At 45.0% G+C, this 17053-nt stretch overlaps 1 protein-coding gene across 1 annotated transcript in view; it reads right to left on the bottom strand.

The window, feature by feature from the left end:
- CPLANE1 (ciliogenesis and planar polarity effector complex subunit 1) overlaps nt 1–16162 on the bottom strand; it is a 102071-nt gene extending 85909 nt beyond the window's left edge. Inside the window, exons 1-8 of the mRNA XM_077280406.1 lie at nt 15806–16162; nt 12311–12434; nt 8976–9095; nt 8450–8685; nt 7540–7646; nt 5296–5452; nt 5115–5218; nt 4318–4500 (exon numbers count right to left, since the gene is read on the bottom strand). Of these exons, the coding sequence (XP_077136521.1) occupies nt 4318–4500; nt 5115–5218; nt 5296–5452; nt 7540–7646; nt 8450–8685; nt 8976–9095; nt 12311–12434; nt 15806–15886 (1112 nt within the window). The 5' untranslated portion in view covers nt 15887–16162. The remainder of the gene's footprint in view (nt 1–4317; nt 4501–5114; nt 5219–5295; nt 5453–7539; nt 7647–8449; nt 8686–8975; nt 9096–12310; nt 12435–15805) is intronic.
- Nucleotides 16163–17053: the final 891 nt, after the last annotated feature.

The following is a 17053-nucleotide window of genomic DNA, read 5'->3' as shown; positions in this document are numbered from 1 at the left end:
TCGGCGGGCGAAAATTTACGAGAAAAAAAAGCACAAGGTTTCATCACGGAGCAGTCGGAACTTCTCTGCGACAAAACCGCCCCAGCTCCGATTTCAGAAGCGTCGACCTCAACCTGAAAAGGAAGAGCAACATCAGGCTGACGCAACACAGGGGCGGAAGAAAAGCGGCGCTTAAGCTCCCGAAAGGCCTCCACAGCAGCAGGGGACCAATCAGCAACATCAGCACCCTTCTTAGTCAAATCAGTCAATGGTTTAACAACATCAGAAAAACCAGCAATAAATCGACGATAAAAGTTAGCAAAGCCCAAAAATTTCTGAAGACTCTTAAGAGAAGAGGGTTGCATCCAATCACAAATAGCCTGAACCTTGACAGGATCCATCTCGATGGAAGAGGGGGAAAAAATATATCCCAAAAAGGAAATCTTTTGAACCCCAAAAACGCACTTAGAACCCTTCACACACAAGGAATTAGACCGCAAAACCTGAAAAACCCTCCTGACTTGCTGGACATGAGAGTCCCAGTCATCCGAAAAAATCAGAATATCATCCAGATACACAATCATAAATTTATCCAAATAATCACGGAAAATGTCATGCATAAAGGACTGAAAGACTGAAGGGGCATTTGAAAGGCCAAAAGGCATCACCAAATACTCAAAGTGGCCCTCGGGCGTATTAAATGCGGTTTTCCACTCATCCCCCTGCTTAATTCGCACCAAATTATACGCCCCACGGAGATCTATCTTAGAGAACCACTTGGCCCCCTTTATGCGAGCAAACAAATCAGTCAGCAGTGGCAACGGATATTGATATTTAACCGTGATTTTATTCAAAAGCCGATAATCAATACACGGCCTCAAAGAGCCATCTTTCTTAGACACAAAGAAAAAACCGGCTCCTAAGGGAGATGACGAAGGACGAATATGTCCCTTTTCCAAGGACTCCTTTATATATTCTCGCATAGCAGCATGTTCAGGCACAGACAGATTAAATAAACGACCCTTAGGGTATTTACTACCCGGAATCAAATCTATGGCACAATCGCACTCCCGGTGCGGAGGTAATGAACCAAGCTTAGGTTCTTCAAAAACGTCACGATAGTCAGACAAGAATTCAGGAATCTCAGAGGGAATAGATGATGAAATGGAAACCAAAGGTACGTCCCCATGCATCCCCTTACATCCCCAGCTTAACACAGACATAGCTTTCCAGTCGAGGACTGGGTTATGAGATTGCAGCCATGGCAATCCAAGCACCAACACATCATGTAGATTATACAGCACAAGAAAGCGAATAATCTCCTGATGATCCGGATTAATTCGCATAGTTACTTGTGTCCAGTATTGTGGTTTATTACTAGCCAATGGGGTGGAGTCAATCCCCTTCAGAGGTATAGGAGTTTCAAGAGGCTCTAAATCATACCCACAGCGTTTGGCAAAGGACCAATCCATAAGACTCAAAGCGGCGCCAGAGTCGACATAGGCGTCCGCGGTAATAGATGATAAAGAACAAATCAGGGTCACAGATAGAATAAACTTAGACTGAAAAGTGCCAATTGAAACTGACTTATCAAGCTTCTTAGTGCGCTTAGAGCATGCTGATATAACATGAGTTGAATCACCACAATAAAAGCACAACCCATTTTTTCATCTAAAATTCTGCCGTTCACTTCTGGACAGAATTCTATCACATTGCATATTCTCTGGCGTCTTCTCAGTAGACACCGCCAAATGGTGCACAGGTTTGCGCTCCCGCAGATGCCTATCGATCTGGATAGCCATTGTCATGGACTCATTCAGACCCGCAGGCACGGGGAACCCCACCATAACATCCTTAATGGCATCAGAGAGACCCTCTCTGAAATTCGCCGCCAGGGCGCACTCATTCCACTGAGTAAGCACAGACCATTTACGGAATTTCTGGCAGTATATTTCAACTTCATCTTGCCCCTGAGATAGGGACATCAAGGCTTTTTCCGCCTGAAGCTCTAAATGAGGTTCCTCATAAAGCAACCCCAAGGCCAGAAAAAACGCATCCACATTGAGCAACGCAGGATCCCCTGGAGCCAATGCAAAAGCCCAATCTTGAGGGTCGCCCCGGAGCAAGGAAATCACAATCCTGACCTGCTGAGCAGGATCTCCAGCAGAGCGAGATTTCAGGGACAAAAACAACTTGCAATTATTTTTGAAATTTTGAAAGCAAGATCTATTCCCCGAGAAAAATTCAGGCAAAGGAATTCTAGGTTCAGATATAGGAACATGAACAACAAAATCTTGTAAATTTTGAACTTTCGTGGTGAGATTATTCAAACCTGCAGCTAAACTCTGAATATCCATTTTAAACAGGTGAACACAGAGCCATTCCAGGATTAGAAGGAGAGAGAGAGAGGAAGGCTGCAATATAGGCAGACTTGCAAGTGATTCAATTGAAAGCACACTCAGAACTGAAGGAAAAAAAAAAAAAAAAAAAAAAATTTTCAGCAGACTTCTTTTTTCTCTCCTTTCTCTGCCAATTAATTTAACCCTTTGTAGGCCGGTCAAACTGTTATGGTTCTCAATGGCAAGAGAACATAGCCCAGCATACATATGAACTAGCTCTTGGAAGGATGGAAACTTAAACTGACCATGAACTAAACCTGCCGCACAACTAACAGTAGCCGGGTAGCGTGCCTACGTTTTATCCCTAGACGCTCAGCGCCAGCCGGAGGACTAACTAATCCTGGCAGAGGAAAATACAGTCCTGGCTCACCTCTAGAGAAATTTCCCCGAAAGGCAGACAGAGGCCCCCACATATATTGGCGGTGATTTTAGATGAAAATGACAAACGTAGTATGAAAATAGGTTTAGCAAAATCGAGGTCCGCTTACTAGATAGCAGGAAGACAGAAAGGGCACTTTCATGGTCAGCTGAAAACCCTATCAAAATACCATCCTGAAATTACTTTAAGACTCTAGTATTAACTCATAACATCAGAGTGGCAATTTCAGATCACAAGAGCTTTCCAGACACAGAAACGAAACTGCAGCTGTGAACTGGAACAAAATGCAAAAAACAAACAAGGACAAAAGTCCGACTTAGCTGGGAGTTGTCTAGAAGCAGGAACATGCACAGAAAGGCTTCTGATTACAATGTTGACCGGCATGGAAGTGACAGAGGAGCAAGGTTAAATAGCGACTCCCACATCCTGATGGGAACAGGTGAACAGAGGGGATGATGCACACAAGTTCAATTCCACCAGTGGCCACCGGGGGAGCCCAAAATCCAATTTCACAACAGTACATACATTATATTACTGATCCTGAGTTACATCCTGTATTATACCCCAGAGCTGCACTCACTATTCTGCTGGTGCACTGTGTACATACATTACATTACTGATCCTGAGTTACATCCTGTATTATACTCCAGAGCTGCACTCACTATTCTGCTGGTGCAGTCACTGTGTACATACATTACATTACTGATCCTGAGTTACATCCTGTATTATACTCCAGAGCTGCACTCACTATTCTGCTGGTGCTGTCACTGTGTACATACATTACATTACTGATCCTGAGTTACCTCCTGTATTATACCCCAGAGCTGCACTCACTATTCTGCTGGTGCAGTCACTGTGGACATACATTACATTACTGATCCTGTGTTACCTCCTGTATTATACCCCAGAGCTGCACTCACTATTTTACTGGTGCAGTCACTGTGTACATACATTACATTACTGATCCTGAGTTACATCCTGTATTATACCCCAGAGCTGCACTCACTATTCTGCTGGTGCACTGTGTACATACATTACATTACTGATCCTGAGTTACATCCTGTATTATACTCCAGAGCTGCACTCACTATTCTGCTGGTGCAGTCACTGTGTACATACATTACTGATCCTGTACTGATCCTGAGTTACATCCTGTATTATACTCCAGAGCTGCACTCACTATTCTGCTGGTGCAGTCACTGTGTAAATACATTACTGATCCTGAGTTACATCCTGTATTATACTCCAGAGCTGCACTCACTATTGTGCTGGTGCAGTCACTGTGTACATACATTACATTACTGATCCTGAGTTACATCCTGTATTATACCCCAGAGCTGCACTCACTATTCTGCTGGTGCAGTCACTGTGTACATACATTACATTACTGATCCTGAGTTACATCCTGTATTATACTCCAGAGCTGCACTCACTGTTCTGCTGCACAGCTGTTATAATACTCAATTAGGGGGACGCTGACGGGCTCGGATCCTGGCTGTGTATACCGCAGCGCTGCCACTTACCGCTCTCCACGTCTATAGTCCGATATGAAGCACTGACCTGTATGTAATAAAGGGATGAAGTGGAATAAACTCCGCTGGGCCAAATTCAACACTACACCCAAAGGTGGTCAGAGTCAGGATCTCCCCCGTACGAGTCAGCAGGAGCAGAGTCCCTCTCTTCAGTATGCAGGCTAGGAACAGACTACCTGCCGTCCATGACATGTCCGCCACCCAGTAAGACCTGCAAAACAAAAAAACGACACCTTAAAGGGTCACAATCACATTTCCACTGATGAACATTGTCAGATAGATCTTGTAAAAACAAGTACTTTTACAATTTACTGCTTTTTAAAATTTTCATCCGTTCTTGAGATATTACTAATTTTCTTTTGTTGACAGCTTGTTGCCTTGGAGACCGACCACCGCTGCTGAACAACAATACACACACCGTTATTACAAGAGGTTTTCTTTTGAGCTTGTACGTAGAGTCTTGTATCTGGTCGGGATCTCCAGAGCCTGCTGTTCCCTCCGAATAACCTGTCAGTTTCAGAGCAGTGCTTACAAAGTCGTCAGCAGCAGTGGTCGGTCTCCTAGGCAACAAGTTGTAAAGAAAATTCTTAATATCTCGAGAACGGCTGAAAATTTTAATAAGCAGTAAATTGCTTAAGTGCTCGTATTTACAAGATGTTTTCGACAACATACATCTGAGAATATGACACTGTAACCCTTTAAATGGGTTTTCCAGGTGCTAGGAGTCACATCCCCCTATATCGGATATAGGTGACCGATACCAAGGACAGGTCATCAATGGGATATTTCGACCATAGAAACTTAGAGGATGGATCATTCTCTGACCTTAGGAGCCTGGATGGGATCAGCTGATCCCTACTGCCGCATCCCCTCAAGCTGCCGCATACAGTCATGAAGTTCATAGTGTTTATATAGAGGATGCGGGTCTCCTGTAAGAAGGAAGGAGAACATGATCCCACCACACACGGCCCACCAGTCCTGGAGGGAGGTCATTAGGAACCGGTACCTTGGGGTCTTTTTGGTTTAATGCCAAGGTGAGGACCAATCCATCCCTGGAGAAGAGAGCAAGCAGAGCGCCTCGGGACTTCACGGGTGCACAGGCTGGAGCGATGCTGAGCACAGAGCAGTCCTGCTGAGCCCACTGAACGTGGAAGGGGGCTGCACTACAAGAAGAGATAGAGATCGCAACGGTACAGGCATTTGGCAGGTGTCAGCCGTATTACACAGCTGGCCCGTCTTGTATACAGCGGGTGAAATAAGTATTGAACATGTCACCAGTTTTCTAAGTAAATCTATTTCTAAAGGTGCTACTGATATGAAATTCTCACCAGATGTCGGTAACAACCCATCCACCCCACACAGGCAAAGAAATCACCATAAATGTCTATAAATCATGTGGAATAATGAGAAATGGGAAAAAGTATTGAACACTTTACTGAAATTTATTTAAGCCTTTGTTAGTGATAAAGCTTTAAGATGCCTCCTGTATGGAGAAACTAGTCACAGGCATTGCTCAGGTGCGATTTTGGCCCCTTCTTCCACACAAACACTCTTCACATCCTGAGGCTTCCGTGGTTCCTTCTATGAACTCTGAGCTTTAATTCCTTCCATACATTTTCTCTTGGATTCAGGTCTGGTGATCGGCTAGGCCATTCTAGCTTTATTTTCTATCTCTGAAACCAACTGAGAGTTTCCTTGGCTGTGTGTTTGGGATCATTGTCTTGCTGAAACGTCCAAACTCATTTCATCTTAATCATCCAGTTAGATGGAAGTAGATTTTATGAAGAATGTCTCGTTACAATTAGCCATTCATCCTTCCTTCAATTATATGAACTTTTCCAATGCCGTATGCTGAAAAACAATTCCGCATCATGATGTTCCCACCGACACACTTGACTGTTGGTATGGTGTTTTTGAGGTGATATGCAGCTTTTTTGGCCTCCAAACATGGTGTGTATTATGGCAGCCAAAGAGTTAAATTTTGGTCTCATATGACTAAACTATATTCTCCCAGTATTTCACAGGCTTGTCTAAATGTTGCTGAGCAAACTGTAAACACTCCGGAACATGCTTTTTGTTCAGCAAATAATTCTTGCATGTTGAGAGTGCATACAGGACATGGAGTGAGAGTGCATTACTTGTTGTTCTCTTTTAAACAATTGTACCTGCTGATTCTAGGCCTTTCTGTAGCTCTCCACAGGTGGTCACTGGCTCTTGGACAACTCTTCTCATAATTATTTTCACTCCTCTATCAGGGACCATCTGGTCATGGCCGGTTTATGGTGAATTGATGCTCTTTCCACTTCCGGATTATGCCCCCAGCAGTGCTCACTGGAACCTTCAGTAGTTTAGAAATTCTTCTGTAACCAATGCCATCAGTATGTTTTGCAACAATAAGGTTGTGAAGGTCTTGAGACGGCTCACTGATTTTACCCATCATGAGATGTTTCTTGTGTGGCACCTTGATATTGAGATACCTTTTTATAGACCATCAGTTGAACCAGCTGATATTATTTGTCACTAAGTGGCAGGATTACTTTCTGATAACTGAAAAATTTCAGCTGGTGTCAGGTCTTTCCAGGGCTTTTGCACCTCTCTCTCTTCATGTGTTCCATACTTTTTCTCTGTGTCATTTCTCATTATTACACATAATCTATGGACATCTATGGTGATTTATTTGCCTGTGTGGATTGGATGGGTTGTTACACACATCTGGTGAGAATATCATGACAATAGCAGCTTTAGAAATAGATTTACTTAGAAAACTGGTGACATATTGAATACTCATTGTGGCGTATAAAAATTTGGGCTTTTTTGGAATTTTTATTAACCAATAAAAGAGAACAAAAAAACCCCCACAAGTTTGACATCACTGACCTGGAGGATCACATTTACTTTTCATTATTCACCATTTCATTGCACTTGGATTTTTCCCAGTATCTTATACGGTAAAATAAATTAAGTCATTGAAAACTGCGCCTCCTCCTGCTATAACATAAGCCCTCGTACCGCGATGGAAAAAAAAAAAAAGTTCCGGCTCTTGGAAGAGGAAAAAATCTAAAGCACAAAGACAAAATTTGTCCGGGTGGGGAAAGGGGTAATGGGGGCTCCCGATCAAAGCAAGGTATGTTATGTTGTTGGGGTATGATGACCCCCGGAATAATGGCGGCACTACAGCCTCTACGCCGCCGCTCCTGACCATCCAGCGGACCCTTCATTCTCAGGATTGTGGGGGTCCCAAAGCATTTACCTGAGCATTTTCCGATCTTTCTCGCACCATTGTAGTGCCAGGAAAGTCATCACCAGCCGCGATCCGGAATAGAAGACGAAAGCGCACAGGCAGCGATCACCCAACACCTACGGGAGATAAGGCGGCCCACCGTCACCGCTCAGCGGGCAGGACGGGGGGCAAGATAGCAACAGCCCCATAAATAGCTGACCTGTCCGCCATTATGGCAGATGTAACACTATGTATGGTATTTGGGATTTTTCAATTTTCTGTGACCAATCGGATCTTAAAGGGATTGTCCGGACTCAAAAATATTGATGACCTATCCATAGGACAAGTCATTAATATCAGATCAGTGGGGGTCCGACACCGATCAGCTGATTACAGATGGGACATTGGATCTGTTCTGCGGCACTCGGCGGCGGCTGCTACACAACGGGACCAATGTTTCCATCTGAGCAGATGACCAGTGAGGGGCGCTAAATCCACAAGGGTAGGTCATCAGTAGCTTGTGACCGGATTAGAACCCCTTTAACAATAAGTGCAGAACGGGAGAATACACACGAGTCAGTGGGAAAAGAAATGAGACTTTCTACAACTTTCTAATTTACTTTATCTTTCCATTCCTCGTCATTTCCAATACGTCTGCTTGCTGTCAGTGACCGAGATCCCTCCTGTATAGTCGCCCTGTACACACGGGCGGTGGATACAATGTATCCAGGGCAGACAATGAGATAAACATCCCGGACTGATACATTGTAACAAACCAGCAGAGATCAGTGCAGCTGCTGCTGATGTGTTTAGAGCGTTGTCTACACTGGATACAAGGCCGGACCGGCTGTCTACAGAATTCTGAGTCTTTCTGTTCATTCACAGCCTGCAGAGATATTGATAAAGCCAAGAATCAGAAAGTCGCAGTTACACTCAATACCTCGCTCTTAATAAAGATGGCGGCGACGGCGGCCTCTTTGTCCGTGACACTGGGGAAGGCGACGCTCTCGCTGCGCTCTATTCCGCTCCACCGGCTCGGCAGGACCCTTTTCTTCTGGGACAGAAGCTGAGATTTTTCCTCGGTGTTTTCCCACAGGTAGACGGAGCCGGTGGGAGCCGCCAGGAGGACTCTGCTGCCGTCATCAGAGACGTAAAGGTGCAACTTCAGAGAGCTTCCTATAAAATAACAGTAAGTCCCGTCGTCACCGCTGGGCCCATGGACACGTCATAGAACGCCCCAACGAGTCCTGGGGTCACAGGAAGACCCCCTGCCCTTCATCAGCACCGCTCATAGAACAGAAGGGGTTAAACAAAGGTGATCGGAGTTTCCTTCAATCCCGGCCAATAGCGCTGGAGGCTGCCATCAATCACAGATGCCATCAATCACATCCAGGAAGCAGCGACAGTCGCAAGTGGAGAAGACCCCCGAGAACTCTTCCCACATCCCCCCATAGCTCAATGCTTACCCTGCGCCGATACAACTTCTGCGGAGAGGACGTCATTAGCCGGAACGATCTGCAGACAGTCCGAGTCCTTGTTCCACAGGGACAGCTCCCCCGTCAGATGCAGCGCGGCCAGCCAGGCCCCTGAGCGCAAAACACCAGGAAGAGGGATAACAGACGTGACACAGACTAACGAGATTACAATCTATGAAGAAACGGGCGATACAAGGGGAGATGGCATAGGAAGCTCAGGACAGAGCGAGGGCCGGGCTGCCGGCATATAACGGCTGTCCATTGGAGTAGAGGCCTCTGCAGTGACCAGGTAATTACAGCAGATAAATGCTCTGAGGAGAAGACACAAGGTCTGAGATCCATACATTCAAGAAGCAGAGAAGACGAAAATGTAACACCTTTCGTCAGGAATATGCACGCATACACAGCTCTGCTACATTTCCTTGGTATGTGACTTCCATGCTGCAGCTTCGATTTCCCGAACAGCCCCCCTTCCACTTACACACTCAGCCTGCTGGTGTAATTCTATCCCCCTCTTCTTTCCCCTCCCTCAGGAATGTGTGATTCCCCTCACCCCTTCCTCCTGCGTACAGCTGCGAAACTGAAAATAAAAAGCAGGAGCACATGGCCATTTCTTTGTCTTAGTTGTTTGTCTTAGTTATGGTGTTCATGTAAGATCAAAAGTACTGGCGCAGAAGAGCCATAAAAACACGAAACTTACATTTCTGGCATCTACAACGGTAGAACCACCACCCAGTGAGTTTTCTCAGCTCCAGCACCAGCAGAATCCAACAAATGGATTTCTACTTAACCGGGTCATACTTCTACTCCATGTTTAGATTTAATAGAAAGCTAATTATAGAACTAGATTGATGATAGTCCCGCCGTCACTCTACAAGGTTTCCACCCAGAGATATGGCATTAATAAGGTGTTCGTAGGTTTTCAGTCCTTGTGGAGAGTGACTTCCATAGCTCCGCCCAATCAGTGAGGTCATGAACAGAGGGTATAAGAATATGAAGCCCAATAAGGAAGGCGTCTTTTGCCCTCGACGTCTGCTATCAGAGGCTGTGCAACCTGACCTGATGCATTGGTACGTCGCCCCTCCCCCATGCCACATGGCTTGCCAGTAACTGAAATATGTAAGTCTTCACTTTAATCCCTTTTGTTTTACAATTGTCTATATATATTGTAATTGTCTCATTTTTGTAACATCTTTTTATACTTTTGTAACCACTGCCTATTTCTTTTGGAGTAAAATCTATAAAATTTTACTAGATTTGTTCTCCTTGCTCTAAACGTATCCCCGACGTCCTCCGAACTAAGTCAACGCTACTGATTGGGTTGGCTCCTGACCCGAAATTAATCAGAACATCAGGAGCTGGTGGCAGCGAAGTGTTCTCGGCTTTCTGGGAGACTCTGGCAGTGACGGACAGAGATTTATAAGTGTATGTCCCGCCTGAGACTGGAAATAGTTATATCGCCCTCACTGCAGCATGCCCAATAGCCAGTACAGAGCAAGGCAGCCCTTCTGGCGACTATTTATCCTAGGTGTAGTTCCCGGACTGACCTGAGGGTAAGGTGGGCGCCAGAGAGCTTCAAGTTCCAAACCAGAACTGGAAACTGGGATAAAATAAATCCCCTGACGAACTGGGGGCAACCAAACACCCCCAGTTCATGACACCATTAGAAGCAACTCCTGTTCTCTTCAAAGAAGAACTGAACAATTGCAGATAGACACTCTGAATCCGGTGTCCAGAGATAAATATTGGGGTTTGCATTGATCCGATAATTATAGGAGATATATTTTCTGTGTCATAGTGAAGGGATGAACATAACACATTCCCTCACCATAAGGCAGGCAAAAACCCCCTCCAACTTAGTAACATTCAGATGGATGATGCTATCCATGCCATGTTTGAAGTCTATATAAACGTAAAATCGTGATAAGACACGGACGGCAATATCTACCACCTGGGACCTCCATGTGCGAAGATATCCTGTAAGGTGGGGATCAAAGTTCTAACAGACCCAGCACACCCCACAATCAGCCCCCAAATCAGCTCATGAAGGGGAGTTATGATGACATAACCTTGAGCTAATAATAAAAAGCAGAATTTAGGTTTGGTCATTTGTCAGTTCCTGGAAGGTACAGCTTACTGTGGGTTCTAACTGTTTTCCTCAGGATTTCTTCCCTCCGCTAAGCTCTGAGAAATTTTAGTGACGTATTTCTCTTTTGTTATTCATATTTATTTCATGTGATTGTATATATCATATTGTTTCGCTCCCGTTTTCTATCATCTTAGTATATTTTTATAAAAACTGCCTACCTTTATGGAGTAAATATATAAAATGTAACAAACTCTGTTCCTCTTGTTCTGTAAACCGCACCCTTGATGCCATACGCTATTTGTAACAGGTGTCCAATTGGGCTGTATAAACGACTAGTGGTGGCAGCTAGTAGTTATTTTATTATTATTATGGAGTTAGCAGTAACCATACCGAGGAATATACTGTATATATTCCATGCGTTGAGATAGGAAGTGTGTATACCACCATATGCTCACAGTCTAGTAGTGGGAGCAGCAGCAGCCTCGTCCAGCATTCATCACTCAATTGCGTAAGAGTCCTGACAATTGGAGGCAGCGGAATTTCGTTCCCCTGACGAGCTGGTTGCAGCAGTAAGATAAGGAATGTAAAGTCTGCACTTTAATGGAAATCTATCATCTGAGCCATTTTACCATCTGCCACAGTAAAGAAGAGTCACGATTCCGAGGGGTCCGGCCGTGTGGCACCAGTTTCAATATCTCACCACTACATATCTCCAAAACGTGCACATGTGACTGCACGGGTTCCGGGAGTAAAGGACAATATGGCGGACACAGGATCTGGAGGGGCCTTGTGGGGACCCCCACTGACTCCTCCCACTGGACTCCTCTCAGGTCACCGGCATACAGGAAGATGACGAGACCGCACAGGTTCCTCTTTATTATGTCTCAGGTGCTGTGTTGTCATGGAAACATTACACAATTTAACTTAAATGTATCAAAGTTCAAATCTCTCTGGCCAACTGCCGCTCAGGAAAGAAGTGATGAGGACCGCCATGTCACAGCTCTGGGGTCCGGCAGCAGATCACATGATGGTAGAAGACAATCACAACATGTGACCAGCGCAGCAACGCGGGACATCGGGATCGCCGGGGAATGAAACACAGGTTTCGTGGTTATATTATAATGTTACAGAAAATCCCGCACCGCCCCTTTAACTACAAAACTCAATCAAATGTCTGATACAGAAAAAGAGCATCAGACTCTGGGGGGAATCAGAGAGCGCGGAGGAGACCACTGACCATTATCAGACGTGGCAACGCTAACAACGCTCTGCTTCTTCAGTAACGTCTTCTTTACATTCCCAGAACGAAGCTTAATCTCCCTGACCTGCCGCTCATCAACCAGGAACACTGCCTCCTTCTCCTGAGAAAAGAAAAGAGCAGAATAGTGAGTGCAGCTCCGGGGTATAATACAGGATGTAACTCAGGATCAGTAATGTAATGTATGTACACAGTGACTGCACCAGCAGAATAGTGAGTGCAGCTCCGGGGTATAATACAGGATGTAACTCAGGATCAGTAATGTAATGTATGTACACAGTGACTGCACCAGCAGAATAGTGAGTGCAGCTCTGGGGTATAATACAGGATGTAACTCAGGATCAGTAATGTAATGTATGTACACAGTGACTGCACCAGCAGAACAGTGAGTGCAGCTCTGGGGTATAATACAGGATGTAACTCAGGATCAGTAATGTAATGTATGTACACAGTGACTGCACCAGCAGAATAGTGAGTGCAGCTCCGGGGTATAATACAGGATGTAACTCAGGATCAGTAATGTAATGTATGTACACAGTGACTGCACCAGCAGAACAGTGAGTGCAGCTCTGGGGTATAATACAGGATGTAACTCAGGATCAGTAATGTAATGTATGTACACAGTGACTGCACCAGCAGAATAGTGAGTGCAGCTCTGGAGTATAATACAGGATGTAACTCAGGATCAGTAATGTAATGTATGTACACAGTGACTGCACCAGCAGAATAGTGAGTGCAGCTCTGGAGTGTAACACAGGATGTAACTCAGGATCAGTAATGTAATGTATGTACACAGTGACTGCACCAGCAGAATAGTGAGTGCAGCTCTGGAGTATAATACAGGATGTAACTCAGGATCAGTATTGTAATGTATGTACACAGTGACTGCACCAGCAGAATAGTGAGTGCAGCTCTGGAGTATAATACAGGATGCAACTCAGGATCAGTAATGTAATGTATGTACACACTGACTGCACCAGCAGAATAGTGAGTGCAGCTCTGGGGTATAATACAGGGTGTAACTCAGGATCAGTAATGTAATGTATGTACACAGTGACTGCACCAGCAGAATAGTGAGTGCAGCTCTGGAGTATAACACAGGATGTAACTCAGGATCAGTAATGTAATGTATGTACACAGTGACTGCACCAGCAGAATAGTGAGTGCAGCTCTGGGGTATAATACAGGATGTAACTCAGGATCAGTAATGTAATGTATGTACACAGTGACTGCACCACCAGAATAGTGAGTGCAGCTCTGGAGTATAACACAGGATGTAACTCAGGATCAGTAATGTAATGTATGTACACAGTGACTGCACCAGCAGAATAGTGAGTGCAGCTCTGGAGTATAATACAGGATGTAACTCAGGATCAGTATTGTAATGTATGTACACAGTGACTGCACCAGCAGAATAGTGAGTGCAGCTCTGGGGTATAATACAGGGTGTAACTCAGGATCAGTAATGTAATGTATGTACACAGTGACTGCACCAGCAGAATAGTGAGTGCAGCTCTGAGGTATAATACAGGATGTAACTCAGGATCAGTAATGTAATGTATGTACACAGTGACTGCACCAGCAGAATCGTGAGTGCAGCTCTGGAGTATAATACAGGATGTAACTCAGGATCAGTAATGTAATGTATGTACACAGTAACTGCACCAGCAGAATAGTGAGTGCAGCTCTGGGGTATAATACAGGATGTAACTCAGGATCAGTAATGTAATGTATGTACACAGTGACTGCACCAGCAGAATAGTGAGTGCAGCTCTGGGGTATAATACAGGGTGTAACTCAGGATCAGTAATGTATGTACACAGTGACTGCACCAGCAGAATAGTGAGTGCAGCTCTGGGGTATAATACAGAGTGTAACTCAGGATCAGTAATGTATGTAGACAGTGACTGCACCAGCAGAATAGTGCGTGCAGCTCTGGAGTATAATACAGGATGTAACTCAGGATCAGTAATGTAATGTATGTACACAGTGACTGCACCAGCAGAATAGTGAGTGCAGCTCTGGAGTATAATACAGGATGTAACTCAGGATCAGTAATGTAATGTATGTACACAGTGACTGCACTAGCAGAATAGCGAGTGCAGCTCTGGAGTATAATACAGGATGTAACTCAGGATCAGTAATGTAATGTATGTACACAGTGACTGCACTAGCAGAATAGCGAGTGCAGCTCTGGGGTATAATACAGGATGTAACTCAGGATCAGTAATGTAATGTATGTACGCAGTGACTGCACCAGCAGAATAGTGAGTGCAGCTCTGGGGTATAATACAGGATGTAACTCAGGATCAGTAACGTAATGTATGTACACAGTGACTGCACCAGCAGAATAGTGAGTGCAGCTCTGGAGTATAATACAGGATGTAACTCAGGATCAGTAACGTAATGTATGTACACAGTGACTGCACTAGCAGAATAGCGAGTGCAGCTCTGGAGTATAATACAGGATGTAACTCAGGATCAGTAATGTAATGTATGTACACAGTGACTGCACTAGCAGAATAGCGAGTGCAGCTCTGGGGTATAATACAGGATGTAACTCAGGATCAGTAATGTAATGTATGTACACAGTGACTGCGCCAGCAGAATAGTGAGTGCAGCTCTGGGGTATAATACAGGATGTAACTCAGGATCAGTAATCTAATGTATGTACACAGTGACTGCACCAGCAGAATAGTGAGTGCAGCTCTGGAGTATAATACAGGATGTAACTCAGGATCAGTAATGTAATGTATGTACACAGTGACTGCACCAGCAGAATAGTGAGTGCAGCTCTGGGGTATAATACAGGATGTAACTCAGGATCAGTAACGTAATGTATGTACACAGTGACTGCACCAGCAGAATAGTGAGTGCAGCTCTGGAGTATAATACAGGATGTAACTCAGGATCAGTAACGTAATGTATGTACACAGTGACTGCACCAGCAGAATAGTGAGTGCAGCTCTGCAGTATAATACAGGAGGTAACTCAGGATCAGTAGTGTAATGTATGTACACAGTGACTGCACCAGCAGAATAGTGAGTGCAGCTCTGGGGTATAATACAGGATGTAACTCAGGATCAGTAATGTAATGTATGTACACAGTGACTGCACCAGCAGAATAGTGAGTGCAGCTCTGGGGTATAATACAGGGTGTAACTCAGGATCAGTAATGTAATGTATGTACACAGTGACAGCACCAGCAGTATAGTGAGTGCAGCTCTGGAGTATAATACAGGGTGTAACTCAGGATCAGTAATGTAATGTATGTACACAGCGACTGCACCAGCAGAATAGTGAGTGCAGCTCTGGGGTATAATACAGGATGTAACTCAGGATCAGTAATGTAATGTATGTACACAGTGACTGCACCAGCAGAATAGTGAGTGCAGCTCTGGGGTATAATACAGGGTGTGGTGCTCTGTATACACGTGGTTTTGTGCCGGTTATAGCCGCACCGTCTGCACTGACCTCTCCTAACCAGCGCAGTTTGGGACTCGGCGTTTTCCTCTTGATACTTGTAGATATTAGCACCTCCAGACTGACGTCCATGCTTCTTGTAGCACATCAGTTGTCAGCTGCAGGTTCCGGCTGCTGGGAGTTGTAGTCCCACAGTGAGCTGTTTATCTGCAGATAATAAACAGATGCTCGGCCGATCAGCAGTGATGTCATGAGATACAACGAGATGTCAGCGGTTCCGGCGTCACAGCAGTGTACACACAGGATCCGACAGGCAGACATCCCAGCCGGAAGCCCGGGAACACGAGCGGCAACCGCGGCAGTAACGGAGGTGTCCGCCCGCCCGCCCCCGGGATACAGAGTCCGCCCCCGGGATACAGAGTCCGCCCCCGGGATACAGAGTCCGCCTCCGATCCTCTGACATGTGTTGTCATTACTGATTCCACCACAAGGCGGCGATAGAGTACAGCTAGACTAGCAGAAATGGCGCTGTCGTTAATTCACCACACGAGGGCGGTAGAGTAGAGCGTGGCCTCCTGTGCTACATATGTTATTTGCTATGGTGACCACTGGAGGGCGCCGGTTTGCACTTCAATCTTTATATATGCTGCACAGAGGCAGAGGAGCGCCCCCTGCTGCAGGGCGGAGTGTACTCTGCTCATGTTTAGCTAGAAGTACCCCAGAAATAACTAGGCTGCAGCACTACAAGTCCCAGCAGTCCAGTGTGATTCCTACTGACAAGATGGTAAGAGCTCAGACATGTAAACACCAAATGTACCTATATTACATGGAGAAAAGTAGGTTCCTCCTCCAGGAGCTACGAGGGGTTATTTTTTGGTTGACAAGACGCCGTCTTCGGCGCCACCATTTTCCCGCCACATCTGACGTTTTGATCAATTTTTATTACACTTTTTTACACCCGGAATCAACAAAGACATCAAATCTGGATTGTGTTATTTTCTCCCTTTTTTACACAATCTTCATTATTCCGTTTAATCGACGTTCCCGTTATTCTGCTGCTCGGTGCGATAATGACGACACCGAGATTATGTCATTTTAAAAATATATAAAAAAAAAAAAAAAGAAAGAAATTCACTAAAGAAAAATGCTGCTGCCGATCTGGGGGTAATTGGTGCAGCGGGAACCTAAAAAATCCCGTTCCCAAAAGCGCAACTTTATTCTTCCAGCAGGAGTCCGATCCATAATACGCAATCTGCGACCATTATTGCATTTTTTTTTTCTTTCTTTTTTTCTGGGTTT

This window comes from Ranitomeya variabilis, chromosome 1, assembly GCF_051348905.1.
Source record: "Ranitomeya variabilis isolate aRanVar5 chromosome 1, aRanVar5.hap1, whole genome shotgun sequence".
NCBI lineage: Eukaryota > Metazoa > Chordata > Amphibia > Anura > Dendrobatidae > Ranitomeya > Ranitomeya variabilis.
The sequence above is the reverse complement of the archived record's forward strand: the minus strand, read 5'-3'. Positions and strand labels throughout refer to the sequence as shown.